Source organism: Pyrus communis, chromosome 7 (assembly GCF_963583255.1).
Source record: "Pyrus communis chromosome 7, drPyrComm1.1, whole genome shotgun sequence".
Classification (NCBI taxonomy): domain Eukaryota; kingdom Viridiplantae; phylum Streptophyta; class Magnoliopsida; order Rosales; family Rosaceae; genus Pyrus; species Pyrus communis.
In genome coordinates, this window is record NC_084809.1 from 16,558,375 (window position 1) to 16,583,429 (window position 25,055).

The 25,055-nt window shown below is 37.4% G+C and overlaps 1 protein-coding gene across 1 annotated transcript; it reads left to right on the forward strand.

Annotated features, from left to right (window-relative positions):
* The first annotated feature begins 22,390 nt into the window (after positions 1-22,390).
* LOC137740632 (uncharacterized) lies at positions 22,391-23,578 on the forward strand. Its single transcript, XM_068480468.1, has one exon. It carries the CDS (start codon positions 22,391-22,393, stop codon positions 23,576-23,578), a length of 1,188 nt encoding a protein of 395 aa, XP_068336569.1.
* Positions 23,579-25,055: the final 1,477 nt, after the last annotated feature.

Here is a 25,055-nt window from a genome sequence, read left to right on the forward strand (position 1 = left end):
TACAAACACATTCTCCCTTCCCTAGCCGTGAGCTTCCCATCTCTCCCCTTATAATCCAAACACCATTCCTCACTCCATTCCACACTTCCATTCCCCCAAACCATTCACACCATCAAACTATCCTTAGACCTTGTGCTACAACAACGAGGAAGAGAAGAGTGCCTAAACGTTCATACAATTCAAGTTTGAGTTGTTGGAATGTTTAGGTGTTTCTTTGATTTCAATGTTTAAATTCAATTCTCTTTGTTTGTACGTATGAGGAATGGAAGAGAAGAGTGCCTAAACGTTCATACAATTCAAGTTTGAGTTGTTGGAATGTTTAGGTATTTCTTTGATTTCAAAGTTATAATAAACTAAACCCCCTTTAGCTAGGGGGTGATTCGAAATATATGTTTATGCTTGCATTTTGATTTGATTAATTCTAATTGCGTTTCATAAGTTGTGGTTCAATTTGTTTAACCGTTTGATTGATAACATATTTATGTATGTTTATTGAGAGTATACACTTAATTTTCATGCATGAATATGACGCTAGAATATAAGTGAGTTTCACCTAATAGTTACGAACTTATATTCACAAGTAGTGGAGGTTGCTTATAAACAATCGCGTTAAATGAATTCTTGGCATAAGTTTCATGCGTATTCCATAGTAACGAATGCCTCGTCAACACTTAAAGTTTTCATGATGCTTAATGATCTTTGATTGTATCTTTATTGTGCTTTTCACGTAAAGGACTTTTGGAGAATGTTGTGAATTGCGTTGCGCTAACCCATCCAATTCATTAACTTAAGGAAAACTTGACGGTTAATTTAAGCGGACCTAATTGACCCGGGGCGTTGAGAATTAATGATTTGTTGAAATGCAATTGGAAATCGTTTTATTATGCAAGTATAACATATGTGGAGATGAACCCCGTAGCTAACTTTCCATCCATTCAATTCCATCCATTTGTTCTTTCTTTTCTTGTTTTTGTTTTCATGTTTAATTTAACTTGTTGTTCAATTATGTTAAACATGTGAAACTAATTTCTTTTTAGTTAGAGGTGAATTTGAAGCCATGGACATATGTTGGTTATGATTTGATTTACTCCAGTTATGAATTCATGAACTTTAGATGTGGTTTACTTTTCTGTTTTGATTAAGAACTTGTTTATGTATGTGGGTTGAGGGTCGACACTTAATTTGCATGCCTAAAATTGATGCTAGGATATAAGGGAATTTCACCTAATCGTTATGAACTTATATTCTTGAGTAGTAAAGATCGCTAGTCACGATTGTGTTTAGTAAACCCTAGGCTGGATTAACATGCGTATTCCATAGTTATGAATGCCTAGTCGATGTTTATGATTTCCATTGAACTTAATGATCCTTGTTGAATGTCTCTATCATGCGTATTCCATGGTTAGGGACTTTGATTAGGAATAATTTGGTTGTAATGCGTATTCCATTCAATCCAATGAATCTAGGGAAATCTGAAGGTTAGTTTAAGCGAACCTAATTAACTTGGAACATTGTCATTCATCGTTTGTTGAAGTCATAACTGGGAGTCAATTTATATACTTATGTTCATGTGTGGATAAGGAACCCTCTAACTAGTTTATCATCATTCAATTTCATTAATTTCGTTTTTAGAATCTGTTTTAATTCCAAGTTTCTGTTTTATTTTAAATTCATCCAAAACCAATCCCCCATTTATTTTAAAGTGTTAGATTAGTTAGAAATACATTTAGCTTGTGCTTATAAGTATTTTGATTCATTTTGTTTCCCAAATTCGTCCAAAGTACTCAAGGTGCTCAAAACTGCCCAGAAAGTGTTTTTTTTAGTTTCGAGTGCTTTGGGTACTGTTTGAGTCTTTTGGTTTGTTTTAGTGTTTTAAAGTTTAATTTTGCATTCTTTGAGTCTAGTTTAGTGTTTTAAACTTTATTTTACGTTTTTGAGTCAGTTTCCAAGAGATTTGCAATCCCTCCTAATCCCCGGTCCAGAACGATCCCTACTTATACTTATACTACAAATCGACAAAAAGAGGGTTTAATTTGTGTGCGTATAATTCTCGCATCATCAAATTAAACCCTCTTTTTATCAATTGTAGTATAGGTGCAAGTAGGGATCGTTCTGGACCGGGGATTAGGAGGGATTGTTAATCACTTGGATTTGACTTAAAAACGTAAAAACATAATATAAAACACTAAACTAGACTCAAAGAATGTAAAACTAAACTTTAAAACACTAAAACAAATCAAAAGACTCAAAATGCTTTTAAAAACACAAACTAAAATGCTATACTAAACTCGAAGAATTCAAAACTAAAAATAAGAAAGATTAAGACTAAGACTTAAACGAAATATGGGGGGATTGATTTTGGACGAATTTAAACTAAAATGGATAGATTGTAAAGAAAACAAATTATAAATATGAAATTGACGGAAATGAATGGATGGTATGGCTAGCTAAGGGGTTCATCTCCATACATGTTACACTTGCATAATAAAATGATTTCCAATTGCACTTCAATAAACCATGAATTCTCAACACCCCGGGTTAATTAGGTCCGCTTAAATTAACCGTCAAGTTTTCCTTAAGTTAATGAATTGGATGATTGCATACGACAACCCAAAGCATTCCTCACAAGTTCCCTACATGAATTGCATAATAGAGAAACAAGCAAGAATCATTAAGCATCATGAAAACTATAAGTGTTGACGAGGCATTCGTTACTATGATTGCATGAAACTTATGCCAAGAATTCGTTTAACGCGATTGTTTATAAGCAACCTCCACTACTTGTGAATATAAGTTCATAACGATTAGGTGAAACTCACTTATATTCTAGCGTCATATTCATGCATGAAAATTAAGCGCGCATTCTTAATAAACATACATAAATAAGTTATCAATCAAACGGTTAAACAAATTGAATCCACAACTTATGAAACGCAATTAGAAGTAATCAAATCAAAATGCAAGCATAAACATATATTTCGAATCCCCCCCTAGCTAAAGGGGGGTTTAGTTCCTCATACAAAACAAAGAGAATTGAAATTAAACATTGAAATCAAAGAAACGCCTAAACATTCCAACAACTCAAACTTGAATTGTATGAACGTTTAGGCCCTCTTCTCTTCCTCTTTATTGTAGCATAAGGTCTAGGGATAATTGGTTTGGGGGATGGAAGTGTGGAATGGAAAAGTGGTGTTTGGATTAATAGGGAAATGGAAAAATGGTGTTTGGATTACAAGGGAACTCACGGCAAAGAGAAGGAATGGAAGTGTTTGTGGTGTGTTGTGTATGAAATGAGATGTGAATTGAATGCAAGGGTATTTATAGGAGTAGTGGAGGGAACATATGGCTATGTCATTTGTAGGTGAAGTAAGTGTGTGAGGTTGGTGAAGTAAGTGGAGGTTGTAGGTGAAGTAGGTGGATGTTGTAGGTGAAGTAGGTGGATGTTGTAGGTGAAGTTGATGTTGTAGGTGAAGTAGGTGGATGTTGTAGGTGAAGTAGGTGGATGTTGTAGGTGAAGTAGGTGGATGATATGTTAAGTGATAAGTGATAAGTGATATGATATGTGGTTATGATATGATAAGTGGTTAAGTGGTGATGATAAGTGATAATTGATTAAGTGATATGATATGTGGTGATGATAAGTGATAAGTGCATGTGGGTTAACTAATGAAGGAAATGCATGTGCAATGACAATGTGTTAGAATGGATGTGTGTTATGCATGGCATGATTGGGATTAGGAAAGGTTTAAATGTCCTAAAACTAAAGAGAACAAGGTTCCAACACTTTGGCTCCAATTAGGTCTTCAATTTCGTCCAACACTTTGGCTTCAAGCATAAGCTATCCGTCCTTTAGCCCAAAAGTGCTCCAAAAGTCTCCAAAATGCATCTTTTTGCTCCTTTAGCCCTTTGGACCTACAAACACACGAAAATAGCTTAAAGTACTAAAATAACTAAAGAAACATAACGTAAATGTACGAGAACAAGCCATTTAAGTCGCATAAATATGCTCCTATCAAATACCCCCACACTTAGCTTTTGCTAGTCCTCGAGCAAAACAGAAAAACAAAACAAAAAGAACAAAACACAACCTACACCTTCCAACAATCGTATCAGGGACTTCCAATGCACATGACAAGTTAAAAATCATTATTCTCACAGATTTGAGCCATCTTTACACTTAAGTACATTCTTAATCATAGTCACCACATACTAGTTCACAATTAAGCATTTAAAACCATGTTTTGAATGTAGTAACATGCCTTAGAGAATTCCCTCAATTTCTTACTAGATGTACTCTCGTTTTTCACACAGATTTTCTGACTACACACCCTACACTAGGTATATGTGAGAAGATTGATGTAAACATGTAGACGAACACTCACATATGTTATAATAAGGAAAGCATTTTCTGGAGTTAATAAGCATGTTTAGATATGATCTCATGAATGGAATGCTACTACTTAGACGCGAGAACCAGTGACACCATAAGCTCATACCAAGTTCAAACTCCACAATTGAAATACATAACACTCAATATAGAAGTCAAGGGTTGTAACGGGGCTTGGGGTAATTGGCTAAAAATGAAAGGTAAGGATAACAAACGTTCTTCAAGCAATAGTGAGTAAAGTATTGAATTAGGCACTTAGAATTTCCTTTAGAATGCAGAAGTCAACTTTGATCACCAAAGGGGGAATTACACAGAACTTAGGGCCATATTCATCTTTTTTGGACCCTTTCTTCAACCATCAACGCTCGTGAGTTCATTTTCACTTATTTTCATTTTTTTTTTTTTTTAAGCTCTTTTTTCTTTCTTTCTTTCTTTTCTCTTTTTTTTTTTTCTTTTCTTTTTCTTTTGTTTTTAATCTCAAAACATAAACACTTAAACATTCTCTCCCCCACACTTATTTTCTTTCATAATGTAACTCAAAAGGAATTCAATTAAGTCATGCTCACTATCTTTTAAGAACAAGGGTGGGGATTGTCCTAAACTAGGCTAGGTGAGGAAAATGTGGGTAAACAAAGAATAAAGGCTAAACAAGGCTCAACGGGGTTAAAACTTACAACATATACGAAGTATGGGAAGTAAGGCTATTTGGCTATGGTGGTGGTCACTACACAACTTCTTCTTGAATATGTGTTGTGCAAATCAATAACATGCTTTGAATGAAATGGGCATGAGTTCTAGCATTTAGTTCTATCATGATACAATTGCATTCTAAGTAGCAACCAAGCAAGGAATAATGAGATCATGCAACAACTTTAGAAAATAAAGAATCACAGAAAAAAACTCTCCAAAGAAAGTAATGGCTCGAGTCTCACAGGGATGTAGCGTTTGTTTGAGTTTCTTCCTTCAAGCATGTTACAAAAACGAATTTTTCTTTTATGATTGCATGTGAAGTCATACATTATAACCATAACCAAGCATATACCAAGAGTAAATCAAACTTTTCTCTATGTTTATAACTCTTTCTAACCGTCATGCAATTATAAACCAAATCCTTATCATTGTGTTAGAAGGTACCCTAAGACACAAACACACAAAAACGACTTTTAAAACAACTCTTTTTGGGTTTTTCAAAACAATTTTTCAAATTTTTATGGGATTTTCGAATTATAAAACAAAACACACTAAAACACTCTAAAACAACTTAAAAACACCTTAAAACAGCAAGGAACAACATTAGAAGTTATGGTGGATAAAACCCTACGAATTTGCATCAAAACACTTTAGTTACCCCCCCACACTTAAATCAAACATTGTCCTCAATGTTTTAAGCATAGATTCACACAAAACATAAGTAAACACACAAAAAGCAACATTTTAAACATGGCATAATGTAATTAACAAAGAGAAGAGTTTAGGGACGCAAATCTGGTTATGGAGTGTAAATTCCCTCTTCTCCTTGGTGATTGCATTGAGGCTTTGATCTTTGTGATTCCACAGGCTTACTCTTGAACTGGTTTCTGCCCATCGTTGATTTTCCTTTGTGCTACTTCTTGAACTGGGCAGCAGGATGGTTCTTTTGGTTTCCCCCGAAGGTCTGAGCTTACCCTTTTGGTCTGTTTCTTTGTTCAATCTTTCCAATTCGTATTGAAAAGGGTTGGAGGATAACTCAGCCTATGTTTGTCTCCACATGCTTCAATGTATCATTTTCACTTGCCTTACTCGCTCCCCTTTGCAGAAGTGGTCCCTTCTCCGGAAGTGTATCAACCGTTGAAGATGACTACTCGAGAGCAACGCTAGGTAAGCAATCAGGAATAGATTCCAGGCAGTTGGCTCCAGATCGGAAGATTGACTCCAAGTGCCGGCTGATTGCTTCTTTTACTTTGCCATGCGAGTAAGAACAAGGACAAAGAAAAAGACAGGGAAAGAGCATGATATGAGATACTTTTGCTTTTGACCTTGATGATATGAGATACCTTTGCTTTGAAGAAGCGGTGAATGAATCAGCACATGCTTCAATCCGCCGTTTCCTCCTGGGTCATATGTACTCCAGGCATCTGGTATCATCTTTGGGGAAGAAGAAAGAATTGAGTATTTTGAAAGGCTTTGCTGGGAGTGCGCCCTCAGAGGTGAGGGAGAGTTGGGCATTTTCTTCAGGTTTGCCCTGCCATAAAAGACGAAGGTCGACATATATAGAGATAATATCAAGTGGTGGTACTTTTTACCCTTGTCGACAAACGTTTTGATCCCGCAATTCCGGCTTTTTGAAATAGTGGCGCCTCTTCGATCTTTGAATACGCCTCTTCGATTTCTGAGGAGGCGCCCCTTCGATTTCTGAACGACGCCCCTTCTCTTTCTGAACGACACGTGGTAGTGCAGATGCGGCTCCTTTTGACAAAGCTGCACGCGTTTTCTGAAAAGCAGAGAAAGCGTCGCCGAACTTTGCGCTTGTCGGCTAAAGACGTGTAGTTGCGATGATGGCCTCCACGTGTTTTCAGCTTTGTCAGAAATCTTTTGACAAAGTTGAACGCATTTTCTGAAAAGCCGAGGGAGCATCGCCTAACTTACGCCGGAAAATCCGGCTCTTTGAATCGGTGGACGCGTCGCCTTGGCATTTTATAGAGCTATCGATCACCGCCAACATACACACTCTGAAGATTTCCCATTCCTGAAACTCGACTCCGGCCCTTTGTGAAATTTTTAACTCCATCCACCCCTTCTCTTTGAACACTTTTGAAAAAAATGGCAAACTCATCGAACCTTAGCTTAGATTTGAGTCTCAGCAGCGATCCGGTTGCGCCCCGTCAAGGTAATGTATGGCGCCCTTCTTTTTTATCTTCTAACGGTCCTCTTTCAGGTGAAGACTCTGTGATGCAGGACGCCACAACAGCTACAATAGTAGCTAAAAACCTCCTCACTCCAAAAGATAGTAGGCTGCTGTCAGGACGGTCCGATGAGTTGGCCGTTCAAGAGTCCCTCGCACTTAGTGTTCAGTGTGCGAGCTCTGTGTCCAACATGGGCCTACGCCTGCTTGCCCGCTCCCGTCAGGTGGAATCGTTGATGGCAGAGGTGGAAAGACTTAAGCAAGAGATCCAGCAGCTTAAGTACGAGAATAGAAGTTTGCATGTGCTTGCAAATAACTATTCGTCGGGGATGAAGAGGAAGCTTGATGAGCTGCAAGAATCTGAGGGTCGAATTCACAGTGACCGTCAAAGGCTTGTGTCTTATCTCCAGAGGCACCTTTTTCCTGGGTCATCCAGCGCTTGGCCAAGTATTGAGGCCTGGAATGCTCTAGCTCCGATGCCTTCCGCTTCGATGGCTCCCGCTTCTATGCCTCCCGCTTCTGCGCCTTCCGCTTCTGCGCCTTCCGCTTCTGCGCCTCGTAGTGGGACTTCACGCAAACAACCTTTGTGAAGCTCCACCTTTCTCCATGTTTAGTATCTTTCTTTTTTTCTTTTTCTTTTTTTTTTTTTCTTTTTTTTTTTTTTTATTTTTTTTTATTTTTATTTTTTTTTATTAACATAAATAAAATCAAACGGCATGAAATTGGTCCTTGAATGGAAGGTGATACTTGAAGTGAACCGGCATTGGTTTGAATTCTAGTGTAGGTGCCTGATTCAAAAAAAATAGCAAGTTAGTATAAAATCTAATGGAATTTGGAAAAAAATACTTACTTGTTTTGTCCGACAAGAACTCAATGACAAATACCACTCCTTTGAAAGTTTCAGGGATATTGGACTTGGCCAGATTGCAAGTGATGGTTATTACTTGTCCAATGTCATCAAATTTAAGTTCTTTGGATTTTGTGGTTTCAAGAACGTCCTCTTTGATGGATTCATGACATTCCCTACTTGTCACCTTTGGAAGGGCTTCCAAGATGTCTTTTTCACCTTCTTCTTCCTTGGAAGTCATGAATCTGCAAGGAATAGGGTTAAAAATAATGAAATTTGGAACAACCATACCTGTATTAGATGGCATAGGAGCAATAGGAGCCTCCGGTAAAGGTGTTTCCACCCTTTCCGTGGGTTGGGTGTATTCCTCTTCCTTGTGATTTGATTTTGATGGTTGAGGGTCCGTTCCAACCTCCTTGTCACTTCTCAACATGATTTCCTTGGCAGTTTCAAATTCTCCCTTCTGATTTGCAATGGTTGAACTAGGGAGTTCGCCTTGGTCGCAAAATTGTCCTTCGAACTCCGCTATCTGCCCAATTTGCTTTTCCAGAGTAGTAAGTAATTGAAAAATCGTATCATTATCATTTGAATTACCTACATTACTTTGGGCAGGTTGTGGTGGCGGCATAGGCGTTGAATAGAACTCCTCATACGGCTGCCAATATCCTTCTTGTTGAGCCTCATTGTCTTGATTTTGTAAGCCCTGCACCAAACAAATTAATTCATCAAGCTTTTGGTTATAATTTATTGACGAACTTAAATTTGGTTGGGCATATTGAATATGAGGTTGTGGTGGCTGCCAATATCCTCCTTGTTGAGCATTTTGAGGTTCCCACCACATAGAGTTTGAATGATCACTCCAATCCGAATTGTAAGTATTGGAAAACACGTTATTCCTTGATTGAAGATTAAATATATCAACTCTTTGCATTTGGGACCTTTCCATGAGTTGTGACAAAAGAGAAGCATTATTAAGTGCCATCTTGTTCTTAACAAACAAAACACAAATAAAAAAAAAAACTAAATCTAAAAGACAATACAGAAACAAACAATCCAAGGGATTAGCAAATTTTCTAATCCCCGGCAACGGCGCCAAAATTTGATGTGAGAATTACTTGACACTCAAATTAAACCCTCTTTTTATCAATTGTAGTATAGGTGCAAGTAGGGATCGTTCTGGACCGGGGATTAGGAGGGATTGTTAATCACTTGGATTTGACTTAAAAACGTAAAAACATAATATAAAACACTAAACTAGACTCAAAGAATGTAAAACTAAACTTTAAAACACTAAAACAAATCAAAAGACTCAAAATGCTTTTAAAAACACAAACTAAAATGCTATACTAAACTCGAAGAATTCAAAACTAAAAATAAGAAAGATTAAGACTAAGACTTAAACGAAATATGGGGGGATTGATTTTGGACGAATTTAAACTAAAATGGATAGATTGTAAAGAAAACAAATTATAAATATGAAATTGACGGAAATGAATGGATGGTATGGCTAGCTAAGGGGTTCATCTCCATACATGTTACACTTGCATAATAAAATGATTTCCAATTGCACTTCAATAAACCATGAATTCTCAACACCCCGGGTTAATTAGGTCCGCTTAAATTAACCGTCAAGTTTTCCTTAAGTTAATGAATTGGATGATTGCATACGACAACCCAAAGCATTCCTCACAAGTTCCCTACATGAATTGCATAATAGAGAAACAAGCAAGAATCATTAAGCATCATGAAAACTATAAGTGTTGACGAGGCATTCGTTACTATGATTGCATGAAACTTATGCCAAGAATTCGTTTAACGCGATTGTTTATAAGCAACCTCCACTACTTGTGAATATAAGTTCATAACGATTAGGTGAAACTCACTTATATTCTAGCGTCATATTCATGCATGAAAATTAAGCGCGCATTCTTAATAAACATACATAAATAAGTTATCAATCAAACGGTTAAACAAATTGAATCCACAACTTATGAAACGCAATTAGAAGTAATCAAATCAAAATGCAAGCATAAACATATATTTCGAATCCCCCCCTAGCTAAAGGGGGGTTTAGTTCCTCATACAAAACAAAGAGAATTGAAATTAAACATTGAAATCAAAGAAACGCCTAAACATTCCAACAACTCAAACTTGAATTGTATGAACGTTTAGGCCCTCTTCTCTTCCTCTTTATTGTAGCATAAGGTCTAGGGATAATTGGTTTGGGGGATGGAAGTGTGGAATGGAAAAGTGGTGTTTGGATTAATAGGGAAATGGAAAAATGGTGTTTGGATTACAAGGGAACTCACGGCAAAGAGAAGGAATGGAAGTGTTTGTGGTGTGTTGTGTATGAAATGAGATGTGAATTGAATGCAAGGGTATTTATAGGAGTAGTGGAGGGAACATATGGCTATGTCATTTGTAGGTGAAGTAAGTGTGTGAGGTTGGTGAAGTAAGTGGAGGTTGTAGGTGAAGTAGGTGGATGTTGTAGGTGAAGTAGGTGGATGTTGTAGGTGAAGTTGATGTTGTAGGTGAAGTAGGTGGATGTTGTAGGTGAAGTAGGTGGATGTTGTAGGTGAAGTAGGTGGATGATATGTTAAGTGATAAGTGATAAGTGATATGATATGTGGTTATGATATGATAAGTGGTTAAGTGGTGATGATAAGTGATAATTGATTAAGTGATATGATATGTGGTGATGATAAGTGATAAGTGCATGTGGGTTAACTAATGAAGGAAATGCGTGTGCAATGACAATGTGTTAGAATGGATGTGTGTTATGCATGGCATGATTGGGATTAGGAAAGGTTTAAATGTCCTAAAACTAAAGAGAACAAGGTTCCAACACTTTGGCTCCAATTAGGTCTTCAATTTCGTCCAACACTTTGGCTTCAAGCATAAGCTATCCGTCCTTTAGCCCAAAAGTGCTCCAAAAGTCTCCAAAATGCATCTTTTTGCTCCTTTAGCCCTTTGGACCTACAAACACACGAAAATAGCTTAAAGTACTAAAATAACTAAAGAAACATAACGTAAATGTACGAGAACAAGCCATTTAAGTCGCATAAATATGCTCCTATCAATAAACTAAACAGATTCTAAGCACTAAAGAACAAGAAAGTAAAGGGGGGGTTTGATTTGACGAAATTAACTAAATTGCACAAATTGTAATTAAAGGCAAAACGTAAATATGAATGTGATGAAAATATGGATGATGGAATAGCCAAGGGGTTCTTCTCCACACATGTTACACTTGCATACAAGATTGATTCTCAGTTGGTCTTTCGATAAATTATGAAACTCAACACCCCGGGTAAATTAGGTCCGCTTAAATTAACCGTCAAGTTCTCCTTAAGTTAATGAATTGGATGGGTTAGCGCAACGCAATTCACCACATTCTCCAAAAGTCCTTTACGTGAAAAGCACAATAAAGATACAATCAAAGATCATTAAGCATTATGAAAACTATAAATGTTGACGAGACATTCGTTACTATGGAATACGCATGAAACTTATGCCAAGAATTCGTTTAACGCGATTGTTTATAAGCAACCTCCACTACTTGTGAATATAAGTTCATAACGATTAGGTGAAATTCACTTATATTCTAGCGTCATATTTATGCATGAAAATTAAGCTTGCAATCTCAATGAACATACATAAATAAGTTATCAATCAAACAGTTAAACGAATTGAATCCACAACTTATGAAATTCCAACTAAACGTAATCAATTCAAATTGCAAATATAAACATAGTTTCGAATCACCCCCTAGCTAAAGGGGGTTTAGTTCCTCATAACTTTGAAATTAAAGAAACACCTAAACATTCCAACAACTCAAACTTGAATTGTATGAACGTTTAGGCACTCTTCTCTTCCATTCCTCATACGTACAAACAAAGAGAATTGAATTTAAACATTGAAATCAAAGAAACACCTAAACATTCCAACAACTCAAACTTGAATTGTATGAACGTTTAGGCCCTCTTCTCTTCCTCTTTATTGTAGCATAAGGTCTAAGGATAGTTGGTTTGGGGGAATGGAAGTGTGGAATGGAGTGAGGAGTGATGGAAATGGAAAGATGGTTTTTGATTCTAAGGGGACTCACGACAAAGAGAAGGAATGGAAGTGTTTGTGGTGTGTTGTGTATGAAATGAGATGTGAATTGAATGGGGAGTGAATGAATTGTGGAAGAATGGATGCTTATTTATAGGTGAAATGGGGGAACATGGCAGCTAGGAGGGAATGTGGCTGCATGTTTGAATGATTAAAGGATGCATGTGGGTTGAAATGAAAGGGAAATGCATGTGCAAAGCTGGAAATGCATGTGAAGATGTTGGAAATGGAATGAAACTCACGGCAATAGTGTAATGGTGCTGAAAATGCATGTTTGTGCATGTGATTTGAAGTGATTATTGTTTGGAAATGAATGTGAAGGCATGTGAAAGCTGGAAATGCATGTGAAGATGTTGGAAATGGAATGAAACTCACGGCAATAGTGTAATGGTGCATGTGTTGGCTGTTTTGTTTGTTGGTTAAAGCTTGTGTTTGCATGTGAATGTTGTTTGTGTGAAGTGTGTGTGAATGCATGTGGATTAAAGAGTGAATGCATGTGTTGAATGATTTCTTGGTGAGGGAATGCATGTGCAAATGCATGTGGAATGTGGCTGAAAATGAAAGGAGGAGTGCAATGGAATGTGCACGGAAATAATGTGTGTTTGTGCATGTGGGTGAATGTGCATGTGTTTTAGGTTGTAATGTGTAGATAATTATGAGTATGATAAATGATAAGTGTATGATATGTTGAGTGATATGTTGAGTGGTAAGTGAATGATAAGATAAGTGATAAGTGAATGATATGTTGAGTGATAAGATAAGTGGTTATTGATATGTAGATGAATGAATGATATGATAAGTAATAAATGAATGATATGTGGTGATGATAAGATAAGTGTATGATATGATAAGTGGTGAATGAAGGAGTGGAATGTTGGAATGTTATGCACGACTAAGGATATAGGAAAGGTTTAAATATCCTAAAACTAAAGGGAACAAGGTTCCAACACTTTGGTCTTCAATTAGGTTTTCAATTTCGTCCAACACTTTGGCTCCAAGCATAAGCTATCCATCCTTAGCCCAAAAGTGCTCCAATAGTCTCCAAAATGCATCTTTTTGCTCCTTTAGCCCTTTCGGCCTACAAACACACGAAAATAGCTTAAAGTACTAAAATAACTAAAGAAACATAACGTAAATGCACGAGAACAAGCCATTTAAGTCGCATGAATATGCTCCTATCAAGAGGATTAGACTCTTGCAATTTCTTGTTCCTTCTCAAAGTCCTCTCAAAATCACCGTCAAAGTCGGAGATATGCTCACGAACAGGTTGTGAGCTACGGGTCATAAACTAGTACCTACACACAAAAGTAAACAAGATAAGCAACCAACTTAATAGACTTGGCACAAGTAAGAAAACAAGTTGCCACACACGGCACAAAAACACATACACACGGTGCAAAAAAAAATATTAAAACAAAACAGAAACTAAACAATTTAAACAAGACTCAAGACAAGGGATTAGCAACTTTGCCAATCCCCGGCAACGGCGCCAAAATTTGATGCGTGATTTATACGCACACAAATTAAACCCTATTTGTGACAATTGTAGTAATGATGTAAGTAGGGATCGTTCTAACCGGGGATTAACTAGGGGTGCTAATCTATTTTGAATTGACTTGAAAACACAAAAAAACTAAATGTAAAGACTCTTAACAAGACTACTATGACTCAGAATAACTTTGAAATATTCAACTGCCTAAAACAATCAAATTGACTTAAACATAAACTAGAACTTGATTTAGACGAATTTGGAAGTGTTTATGACTCCAAATGCTTAAAGACACAAAAATAAAACAAATACGAATGATTAAGACTCAACGAAATATGGGGGAAATGTGTTTGGACGATATTAAATTAAATGGACAGAATATAATTAAGGGCAAAATGTAAATATGAATGTGATGAAAATATGGATGATGGAATAGCCAAGGGGTTCTTCTCCACACATGTTACACTTGCATACAAGATTGATTTTCAGTTGGTCTTTCGATAAGTTATGAAACTCAACACCCCGGGTTAATTAGGTCCGCTTAAATTAACCGTCAAGTTCTCCTTAAGTTAATGAATTGGATGGGTTAGCGCAACGCAATTCACCACATTCTCCAAAAGTCCTTTACGTGAAAAGCACAATAAAGATACAATCAAAGATCATTAAGCATTATGATAACTATAAGTGTTGACGAGGCATTCGTTACTATGATGAGCATGAAACTAGTGCCAAGAATTCATTTAACGCGATTGTTTATAAGCAACCTCCACTACTTGTGAATATAAGTTCATAACGATTAGGTGAAATTCACTTATATTCTAGCGTCATAATTATGCATGAAAATTAAGCGCGCATTCTTAATAAACATTCATAAATAAGTTATCAATCAAACGGTTAAACAAATTGAATCCACAACTTATGAAATTCCAACGAAAGTTAATCAATTCATATTGCAAATATAAACATAGTTTCGAATCACCCCCTAGCTAAAGGGGGTTTAGTTCCTCATAACTTTGAAATCAAAGAAACACCCAAACATTCCAACAACTCAAACTTGAATTGTATGAACGTTTAGGCACTCTTCTCTTCCTCTTCGTTGTGGCACAAGGTCTAAGGAGATGTTTAGGGCTTTAGGTGTATGTGGAATGGAGTGGGGAGTGGTTGGAGATGGAAGAATGGATTGATGGGGAAGGCACGGCACAAAAGGGAGTTTGTGTGTGTGAATGGATGATTTTCTGAAATGGAAGAGTTGGAGTGGGGAGTGAATCAATGACAAATGAATGAGAATGCAAGGGTTTTTATAGGAGGAATGGAGGTGTATATGGCTGTTTGTTTATGATGCAAGTGGCTAATTAATGATGGAAAAACAGCTAGGAAAGCATGTGAAAGCTGGAATTGCATGGAGTGGCAAACTTGCAATTAAGCCAAGTTCACTACCCTCCTCTAAATGGCCGGCCTAAGGGGATTTATTGGGCTATTTGGGCCTTTGTGAATCATTATTCATTAAGTTGTCATACAACTTAAGTCAATGGACTTGACGTTCGAAGCCCATTGGGCCTTAAGGTCCAAAACTATCCCAAGGTCTTTAACGAACTTATTCGTTTGATTAATTAACATATTAATTAATCCTTGCCATAAATAATTAAACCATTTAATTATTCTTACTCATCTTCGTTGAATCTTCAATCTTTACCTTACACGGTGTACGATCCATTAGGTTCCTTTTAGCGAGGCAGTGGGCGATTCAAACTCTTTCAAATCGATTGTGAATTGAAACTTACTTTCAATTCTCCCATTAGTGATAATACACTTTTAGGGCTTCCATAAACCATGGTTGACGCCTAGCAGCATGTCATGGTTACCCAAGCTAATCAGAAGAGGTGGAGAACCTATTCAGTTTTAGGATTACAAATGCAATACGGTCTTTCTCTAATACAATACTCTTGACCACATTGTTTGGTTTGATAGTTTATTCATGTCTACTATCCAATGTGAGTCTTGTGCTTATATGATTACCTTGAATGTGATTTGGAACACATTCCTAAATCTCATTCATACTTTGGCCAAAGATTCTTAATCATATCATAGAGTATTCTCCCTCAAACAGTTTGAAGGTTAGAGATCCCTTGTTGCGCATTCACTTGCCTCCATGGCTAAGTGGCTTAACCCCAACGATGCCGTGGACACCCTCTTGATGGAGTGACTTTGACATAATCAAGATTAAGGACCTAACCACAAGACAACTGTGATGCCTCAGGTCAAAAGACTAATTTGCATTATCCCAACCATGAGTTCTCATGTGACATGAATATGAGAACTCTTCGTTGATCGTGTTCAGTGAACTCATTCTCTATTGAGCACCTACGTACTTGTCTTGATGTCACACACACCAATGACTCGAGACTAGTCACTCTCCCTGAGAGAAGACATAGCACGTACTGATCTTAACAGACTGTCAATGCCCAATTGACAATCCTATGATTAGGAACGTTTAGGATGTGTCAACGAAAGAATGGTCTCATGAATCTAACTTCTTTAGATCGCATTCTTCCAATCACATATTCCTTGGACTTATCGTTTAAGCATATAACATTTATATGAGACGGCTCAAACAATAATGTTTGCCCTTAATATTAAACTAGATTAGTTTAACATGTGAAATGTCCATAAAGTATCATCATATGATTGGTTTTAGGGCACATTTCCAACAACTAGTTCACAATTAAGCATCTAAAACCATGTTTTGAATGTAGTAACATGCCTTAGAGAAATCACTTAATTCCTTACAAGATATGCACTCAATTTTCACTCAGATTTTCTAACTACACACCTTAATCTAGTTATATGTGAGAAAAATTTGATGCGATACGAATGTGACACACAAATTAAACCCTATTTGTGACAATTGTAGTAATGATGTAAGTAGGGATCGTTCTAACCGGGGATTAACTAGGGGTGCTAATCTAATATAAATTGGCTTAAAAACACAAAAACTAAACTTAAAGACTCTTAACAAGACTACTATGACTCAAAACAGATTTGAAACACTCAAACTGCCTAAAACAATCAAATTGACTCAAACAGAAACTAGAACTTGATTTGGACTAATTTGAAAGTGTTTATGACTCCAAATGCTTAAAAACACAAAATAAGATAGATTGTAATGACTAAGACTTAACAAAATATGGGGGGATTGAGTTTTTGACGAAATTAAATAAAATGCACAGATTGTAATTAAGGGCAGAATGTAAATATGAATGTGATGAAAATATGGATGGAATGCTAGCTAGAAGGTTCTTCTCCACACATGTTACACTTGCATACAAGATGATTTTCAGTTGGTCTTTCGATAAATTATGAAACTCAACACCCCGGGTTAATTAGGTCCGCTTAAATTAACCGTCAAGTTCTCCTTAAGTTAATGAATTGGATGAGTTAGCGCAACGCAATTCAAGACATTCTCCAAAAGTCCTTTACGTGAAAAGCACAATAAAGATACAATCAAAGATCATTAAGCATCATGAAAACTATAAGTGTTGACGAGGCCTTCGTTACTATGATGAGCATGAAACTAGTGCCAAGAATTCATTTAACGCGATTGTTTATAAGCAACCTCCACTACTTGTGAATATAAGTTCATAACTATTAGGTGAAACTCACTTATATTCTAGCGTCATATTCATGCATGAAAATTAAGCGTGCACTCTCAATAAACATACATAAATAAGTTATCAATCAAACAGTTAAACAAATTGAATCCACAACTCATGAAATTCCAACCAAAGGTAATCAATTCATATTGCAAGCATAAACATGGTTTCGAATCACCCCCTAGCCAAGGGGGGGTTTAGTTCCTCATACGTACAAGACAAAGAGAATTGAAATTAAACATTGAAATCAAAGGAAAAGAAACACCTAAACATTCCAACAACTCAAACTTGAATTGTATGAACGTTTAGGCCCTCTTCTCTTCCTCTTTGTTGCGGCACAAGGTCTAAGGATAGGTTTTGGGGTGGTATTTGTATGGAGGAATGGTTGTGTGATGGTGTGAAGTGTGTATGAATTTCTGGAATGGTGGAGGAAGGCACGGCAATGGGTTGTTTTGGGTGCATGTGGCTGAATTATTTGTTGGGAAAGCATGTGAGTGAATGATTAAAGATGCATGTGGATTAAAGAGGGAATATGGAAGAGAATGTGCTGCAATGATGAAGTGGGAAAGCTGGAAATGCAAGGGGAGGCCACAGCAAGGTGTGGATGGTGCTGGAATTGGTAGGTTATGCACGGGTTAGGATGGTTTTTGGGAAGAGAATGGGCTAGGCCCTTTGTTTTATGTCCTAAAGTGCATACAAGGCCTTCAATTTCGTCCAACACTTTGGCTCCAAGCATAAGCTATCCATCATTAGCCCAAAAGTGCTCCAAAAGGCCCCAAAAGGCTCCAAAATGCATCCTTTCGTCAAATACGTCTTATGATCCTGAAAACACACAAAAGAAGCTTGAAGAATTAAAATAACTAAGAATTAATAACATAAATGCACGAAAACAAGCACCTAAGTCGCATAAATATGCTCCTATCAAATTCCCCCACACTTAGCTTTTGCTAGTCCTCGAGCAAAACAGAAAAACAAAACAAAACCTAAACCTTCCAACAATGGTCTCAAGGATTCTTAATGCACATGACATGTTCAAGAACATTACTCACATAGATTTTAGTCATCCTTATGCTTAGGCACATACGTAATCATAACCACTCCTTACTAGTTCTCATTTAATCAATTTAAAACAACATTTGAATGTAGTAACATGCCTTAGAGAATTCACTTAATTCCTTACAAGATACTCTCTTATTTTCACACTGACTTTCTGATTACACACCCTACACTAAGTATATGTGAGAAGATTGATGTAAATATGGAACTAAGCACTTTTCTGGAATGTATATGAATATGATCTCATGAAAGGAATGCTACTAATTAGATGCGAGAACCAGGGACACCATATGCTTACATCAATTCCAAACTCCACATTATTGAAAACATAATGATCAAGATTGAAGCATAAGGATTGTAACGGGGTAAGGGTGATTGGCTAACAATGAAAGGTAAGGATAACAAACGTTCTTTTAAGCAATAGCAAGCAAAGTAATGAAATTTGACACTTAGAATCACTTATGATTGCAGAAACTCACTTAGACACACAAGGGAACAATTCTCACAACTCTTAGGGCCATATTCAACGTTTTGGACCCTTTCTTCAACTACCACAAACATGTGAGCTTATTTTCACTTATTTCATCCTCCTTTTCTTTCTTTTCACAACTTTTTCTTTTCTTTTTCTTTTTCCACGAAATATTATTATTATTTTTTTTTTTTAAATTCATGCCTTCTTTTCATCGCATATTAACACACGCACACAAATTCCCCCACACTTGTTGTTTTGCAAAATTGAAAGGATTCCCTCTAAGTCATGCTTACTATGCTTCAAGAACAAGGGTATGGGTGGTCCTAATCTAGGCTAGGTAGGGATGATATGGGTAAACAAAGAACAAAGGCTAACAATGGATCAATGGGGGTATGACCTACAATATATAGTGCATGGGTTGGCTGTTTGGTTGATGGCTTCACTACACACTTCATCTTGATATATATTATGCAATCATGCTTTGAATGGAATGGATGCAAGTTCTAGCATTTGGAACTAAATGATGAAACGCCTTCTAATTAGCAACCAAGCAAGAATAATGAGATCATGCAACGAGTTTGAAAACAAGAATCACAGATTAATACTCTCCAAAGAATGTTTAAAGCTTAAGTCTCTCAGGGTTGTAATGTTATTCTAAGTTCCTTCCTTCAAGCATATTACAAAAACTTATTTTTTTTCTTTGGGATTAAACATGAATTCATAATTAACAACTATAACCAAGTATAAACCAAGAATATATCAAACTTCCATCCATGTTTATAACTCTCTTTCACAGCCATGCACATAAAAATCAAATCCTCATCATTGTGTTGGAAGGTATCCTAAGACACAAACACACAAAAACAAACACAAAACTGACTCAACTTGACTCTTTTTAGTTGTTTCAAACTGTTTTTCGGATTTTTTCAAAGTAACACATAAAAAGACTTCAAAACATGTTAAAAACACTTAAAACAGTGGGAAACAAGTTTAGACATGTTAGGTGATAATACCCTATGAATTTCATGCAAAAATATCTCAAAACAGAATGTTACCCCCCCCCCCCCACACTTCAATCAAACATTGTCCTCAATGTTTTAAGCCTAAAATCACACCAAACAAAAGTAAACACATAAACAGCAACTAAACATACTAATCATGGCAGAATGTAACTAACAAAGAGAAGAGTTTAGGGACGCAAATCTGGGTATGGAGTGTAGATTCCATCTTTTCCTTGGTGATTGCATGGGTTGCCTCCCACAAAGCGCTTTCTTTTACGTCTTGCAGCCGGACGATGCCACATTGATCAACCTTCATGGGAACCCACGGCATAGTGGGTAGTCTCCTCCACATCATGTTCTACAAAGCTCTCGTAGTAAGGTTTCAATCGATGCCCATTCACCTTGAACTCTTGACATGTTTTGAAACTACGAACTTGGACTGCACCATGAGGAAAAACATTAGTAATAACAAAGGGTCCAATCCAACGTGAACGTAACTTACCCGGAAATAGACGAAGGCGATAATTAAATAACAACACTTTCTGTCCAACAGAGAAGGACTTGGTGCGAATCATCTTGTCGTGAAAGGCCTTTGTCTTTTCCTTGTAAATTCGGGCATTCTCGTAAGCTTCATTCCGTATCTCCTCAAGTTCATTCAATTGAAGCTTACGATGAATTCCCGCCTCATCTACATCCATGTTGAACTTCCTCACGGCCCAATGAGCCTTGTGCTCCAACTCCACAGGTAAGTGACATGATTTGCCATAAACAAGCCGAAAGAGGGACATTCCTATGGGTGTTTTGTAGGCGGTCCTATAAGCCCACAATGCATCCTCTAACCTCAAGCTCCAATCTTTTCTTGATGGGCCAACCGTCTTCTCAAGAATCTGTTTTATCTCGCGATTCGACACCTCGGCTTGCCCGCTTGTTTGAGGATGATAGGGTGTCGAAACCCTATGCGTAACTTTGTACTTCTTGAGCAGTGCTTTGATTGTGCGATTACAAAAATGTGAACCTCCATCACTTATAAGGACTCGAGGCATTCCAAACCTAGCAAAAATGTTAGACTTCACAAAATCTGCAACCACTTTGGAATCGTTAGTACGGGTGGCTTTTGCTTCCACCCATTTGGAAACATAATCCACCGCCAACAAGATATAGAGAAAATCATGTGAGGAAGGAAAATGACCCATAAAATCAATGCCCCACACATCAAATATTTCAACAGAAAGTATAGGGTTTTGTGGCATTTGATCCTTAACACTTATATTACCCATTCGTTGACAACGATCACATGTAAGGCAAAATGTCCTAGCATCCCTAAAAATGGTTGGCCAATAAAACCCACGTTCTAAGACCTTAAGCGCAGTGCGTTGGGTGCCAAAATGTCCCCCACATGCATATGAATGACAGAATGTTAAAATAGATTGAAACTCAGATTCATTCACACCACAAGAGGTATGGGTCATCCCAAACCAACTCAGGTACGTCTATGAATGATGATAAAACATATCAATTATTAACCACAATGGCACAGGGAATGCAGAACCAAGCAAAGGAGGTTAATGAGCTAAAGAAGCAAATGGGACAAATGGCCGAATTTTTGGGACAATTTCGTGAAAGTGGTAAGTTACCAAGCACTACGGTGGTCAATCCAAAGGGTGGTTTCGAATCTGCAAAAGCTATCACCCTAAGAAGTGGAAAAGAAGTGGGAAGCAAAGCACATGAATCTGCCCAAAACAAGGAAGATGAGAAGATACAAATTGAAGAAGATGAGCAATCCTACCCCACGGCAAGGGTGGTACCACCAATGCCGCAGCCATCTACGACCTCTCATCCATCCACCTCAGGTAAGGTTGTCCCAAATGTTGTGATTTCGAACACTAATCTGCCTAATGTTCCTTTCCCTCGCAGATTTGCACAATCGAAGAAAGAAGAAAGCGAAAAGGACATTTTGGATACCTTTCGAAAAGTCCAAGTAAACATTCCTTTACTTGATGCTATTAAGCAAGTGCCCAGGTATGCAAAGTTTTTAAAAGAGTTATGCACAACTAGGAAAAGAATTTCAAACAAAGAAGTTGTGAAGGTAAGTGAAAATGTATCCGCAGTTTTGCAACGAAAGTTACCTCCAAAGTGTAAAGATCCAGGGAGCTTTACTATTCCATGCACAATTGGAAACACTAGATTTGAACAATGCATGTTAGATTTAGGTGCTTCTATTAATGTCATGCCATATTCCATTTATGCATCTATGAACCTTGGTGAGTTAAAACAAGATGGCGTTATAATTCAATTGGCTGATCGTTCTAACGTTTATCCCAAGGGAGTCCTTGAGGATGTTTTAGTGCAGGTCAATCATCTTATTTTTCCTGCAGATTTTTATGTCTTAGAAATGGAGGATTCGAGCCATGCTCCATCATTGCCAATCTTGCTAGGTCGACCATTCATGAAAACAGCAAGAACAAAGATAGACGTGTTTACAGGAACATTAACCATGGAGTTTGATGGGGACATTATTAATTTTAATCTTTCTGAAACCATTAAATATCCAATTGAGGACCATTCTTGTTTTGTTATTGACATTGTGGATTCGTTGGCACAGATGCATTTGGATCAAATGAACGAAGATGCACTCGAGGTAGCCTTAGTGCATGGCATAGGAGCAACAAATGAAGGTGGGGGAATCCTTGCAAGCCACGGCATGGAATCTAACCATATTGCCATGCCCCCTTGTAGTGAAGTGCTTGAAATGGTCGCGGCCCTTGAGTCATTACCCTCACACTCTAGTAAATCTCCACTCTCAATTTTAGATTCGGTTTTGACTAACAAGTTACTTCCATCAATTGTGCAGCCACCTACACTTGAGTTAAAGCCATTACCTAGTCACTTGAAGTATGTTTTCTTGGGAGAAGATCAGACACTACCTGTCATCATTACTAGCTCACTCACGACCCAAGAAGAAGACAAGTTGATAAGGGTGTTAAAGGAGCACAAATCTGCCATTGGATGGACCTTGGCGGATATCAAAGGCATTAGTCCCACCACATGCATGCATCGCATCCTCTTGGAGGAGGGAGCCAAGCCATCTCGTGAAGCTCAACGTCGCCTTAATCCACCCATGTTGGAAGTAGTAAAAAAGGAGATTATAAAATTGCTTGATTGTGGTGTTATATATCCTATTTCTGATAGTCATTGGGTGTCACCCGTGCAGGTTGTTCCAAAGAAGTCCGGAGTCACGGTGGTGAAGAATGAAGAACAAGAGCTTGTACCCACTCGTATTGTGACAGGTTGGCGTGTTTGTATTGATTACAGGAAGTTAAATGCCATGACAAGGAAGGATCACTTTCCATTGCCATTCCTGGACCAAATGCTAGAAAGGTTAGCCGGTTATAAATTTTATTGTTTTCTTGATGGATATTCCGGATATAACCAAATTGTGATAGCTCCAGAGGACCAGGAAAAGACAACTTTCACGTGCCCCCTTGGCACCTTTGCATATAGGCGTATGCCATTTGGGTTGTGCAATGCCCCTGCGACATTTCAACGATGCATGGTGAGTATATTTTCTGATTATGTGGAGAAGATTATTGAGATATTCATGGATGATTTTAGCGTGTTTGGTAATTCATTCGATCATTGCTTGAATAATCGGCAAAGATACAAAAATTGGATGATGAAGTGAAGGCAGAGAGCATAAAAGTGTCGGCGGCTACCAGAGGCACAGTCATCGTATAGAACTACGCTTGAAAAGATGATTCGAGATTCTATGCACCAATAAGATTATAAAACAACAATCTGAGTAGAAGGATTTGTCATTTTCAATCTTTTCAGTTTGTGTTTTACGGACTGATTCATTGATGCTTTTTTTCTTTGTTTTTTCTTAAGGTTCGTCATCTATAAAGAGCAATTGAGACTGAACCATGCACAAGTAGTACGCTCATGGCAAGACTTGAGTCACAAAAGGCAATCTGCAATGCATCGGAGAAGGAACTTCATAAGAAACACAAAGAAAGAGATGAGTTTGAGACACAGATAAAGCCTGAATGGAAACAAGCAAGGAAAAGATCGAGAATGAATGATGCATTAGCTGAGGAGAAAGACAGCACGACGGTTCTTTATCTACAAGCAATCAAGCGAAGAATGCCTTTATGTAAGGAACTAAAAGTGTCTCTAGAGGAAGAACAGAAGGCATCTGATGCTGCTTTATCCCAGATTAATGAAGACGATAGGAGAATTGAACTATATGAGGAACTGGAAAGACCGAAAAAACGATTGTCTATTAACAACCTATGGGAGCAGGCCAGATACAGTGTTTGCATTAGAGGATAAGAGCTTGTTATAGAATCAAATGCGGAGACTGGAAATAGAAGGGAAGCACAAATTTCAATTTCTTGTCATTCAAGAACCAGAGATTGTGGAAGATGAAGAAAGAAGGAAGAAAGAAGGAAAAAACATGGCAAGGAGAACTTAGAAAAGTGGCTTCAAATTCTGTTGGACAGTTCTCCAGAAGGGTTGGATCCTCAAAACGGAAGTGCAAATGAAAAGCACAGGGCCAATGATATAATCAGTCAAATTGAAGGAAGTGCAAATGAAAAACACAGGACTAGTGATATAATCAATCAAATGAATTTGAAGTACCTGCAGGGGATCAAGAATGTGAAGTGTCCACAAGCTGAGGTTAAAAGAGGTGTGTCGAGGCAGCATTTAATTGTCCAAGAGAAGGATGACAATGCACATCAAATGCGTACTCCTGTTAAGCCCCTTAAGGGGGTTATTAACAGGAAGAGTTTTGAAGGAAGGGACCAGAGTAACGGAAAGGAACAAAAACTTCCAAGGTCTGAGAGTGCCAGAGCCTTTCGACGAATCCTATCTTCTCCATCTATAATACTGAGCATGAAAAAAGGTGTTGACTATATACGGAAGAAGCCATGGTAACCAGTGATGACGATGAAAGATATGTTATGGGAAACAGGTTTATGAAGTCATCCATAAAGACAATCAAGAAAGCAGTGAAAATATTCATTTTTTTTTCTTCTCCATTGTATTCCTTACAAATTTTTTTAGATGTCTTTTGTTTCGGTAAAGAGAGCAAGCAAAGGTGACAACACCTTAAGCTTAGAATAATTGTGTCAAGCTTAGGTATTCTTTTATGGTGTTAT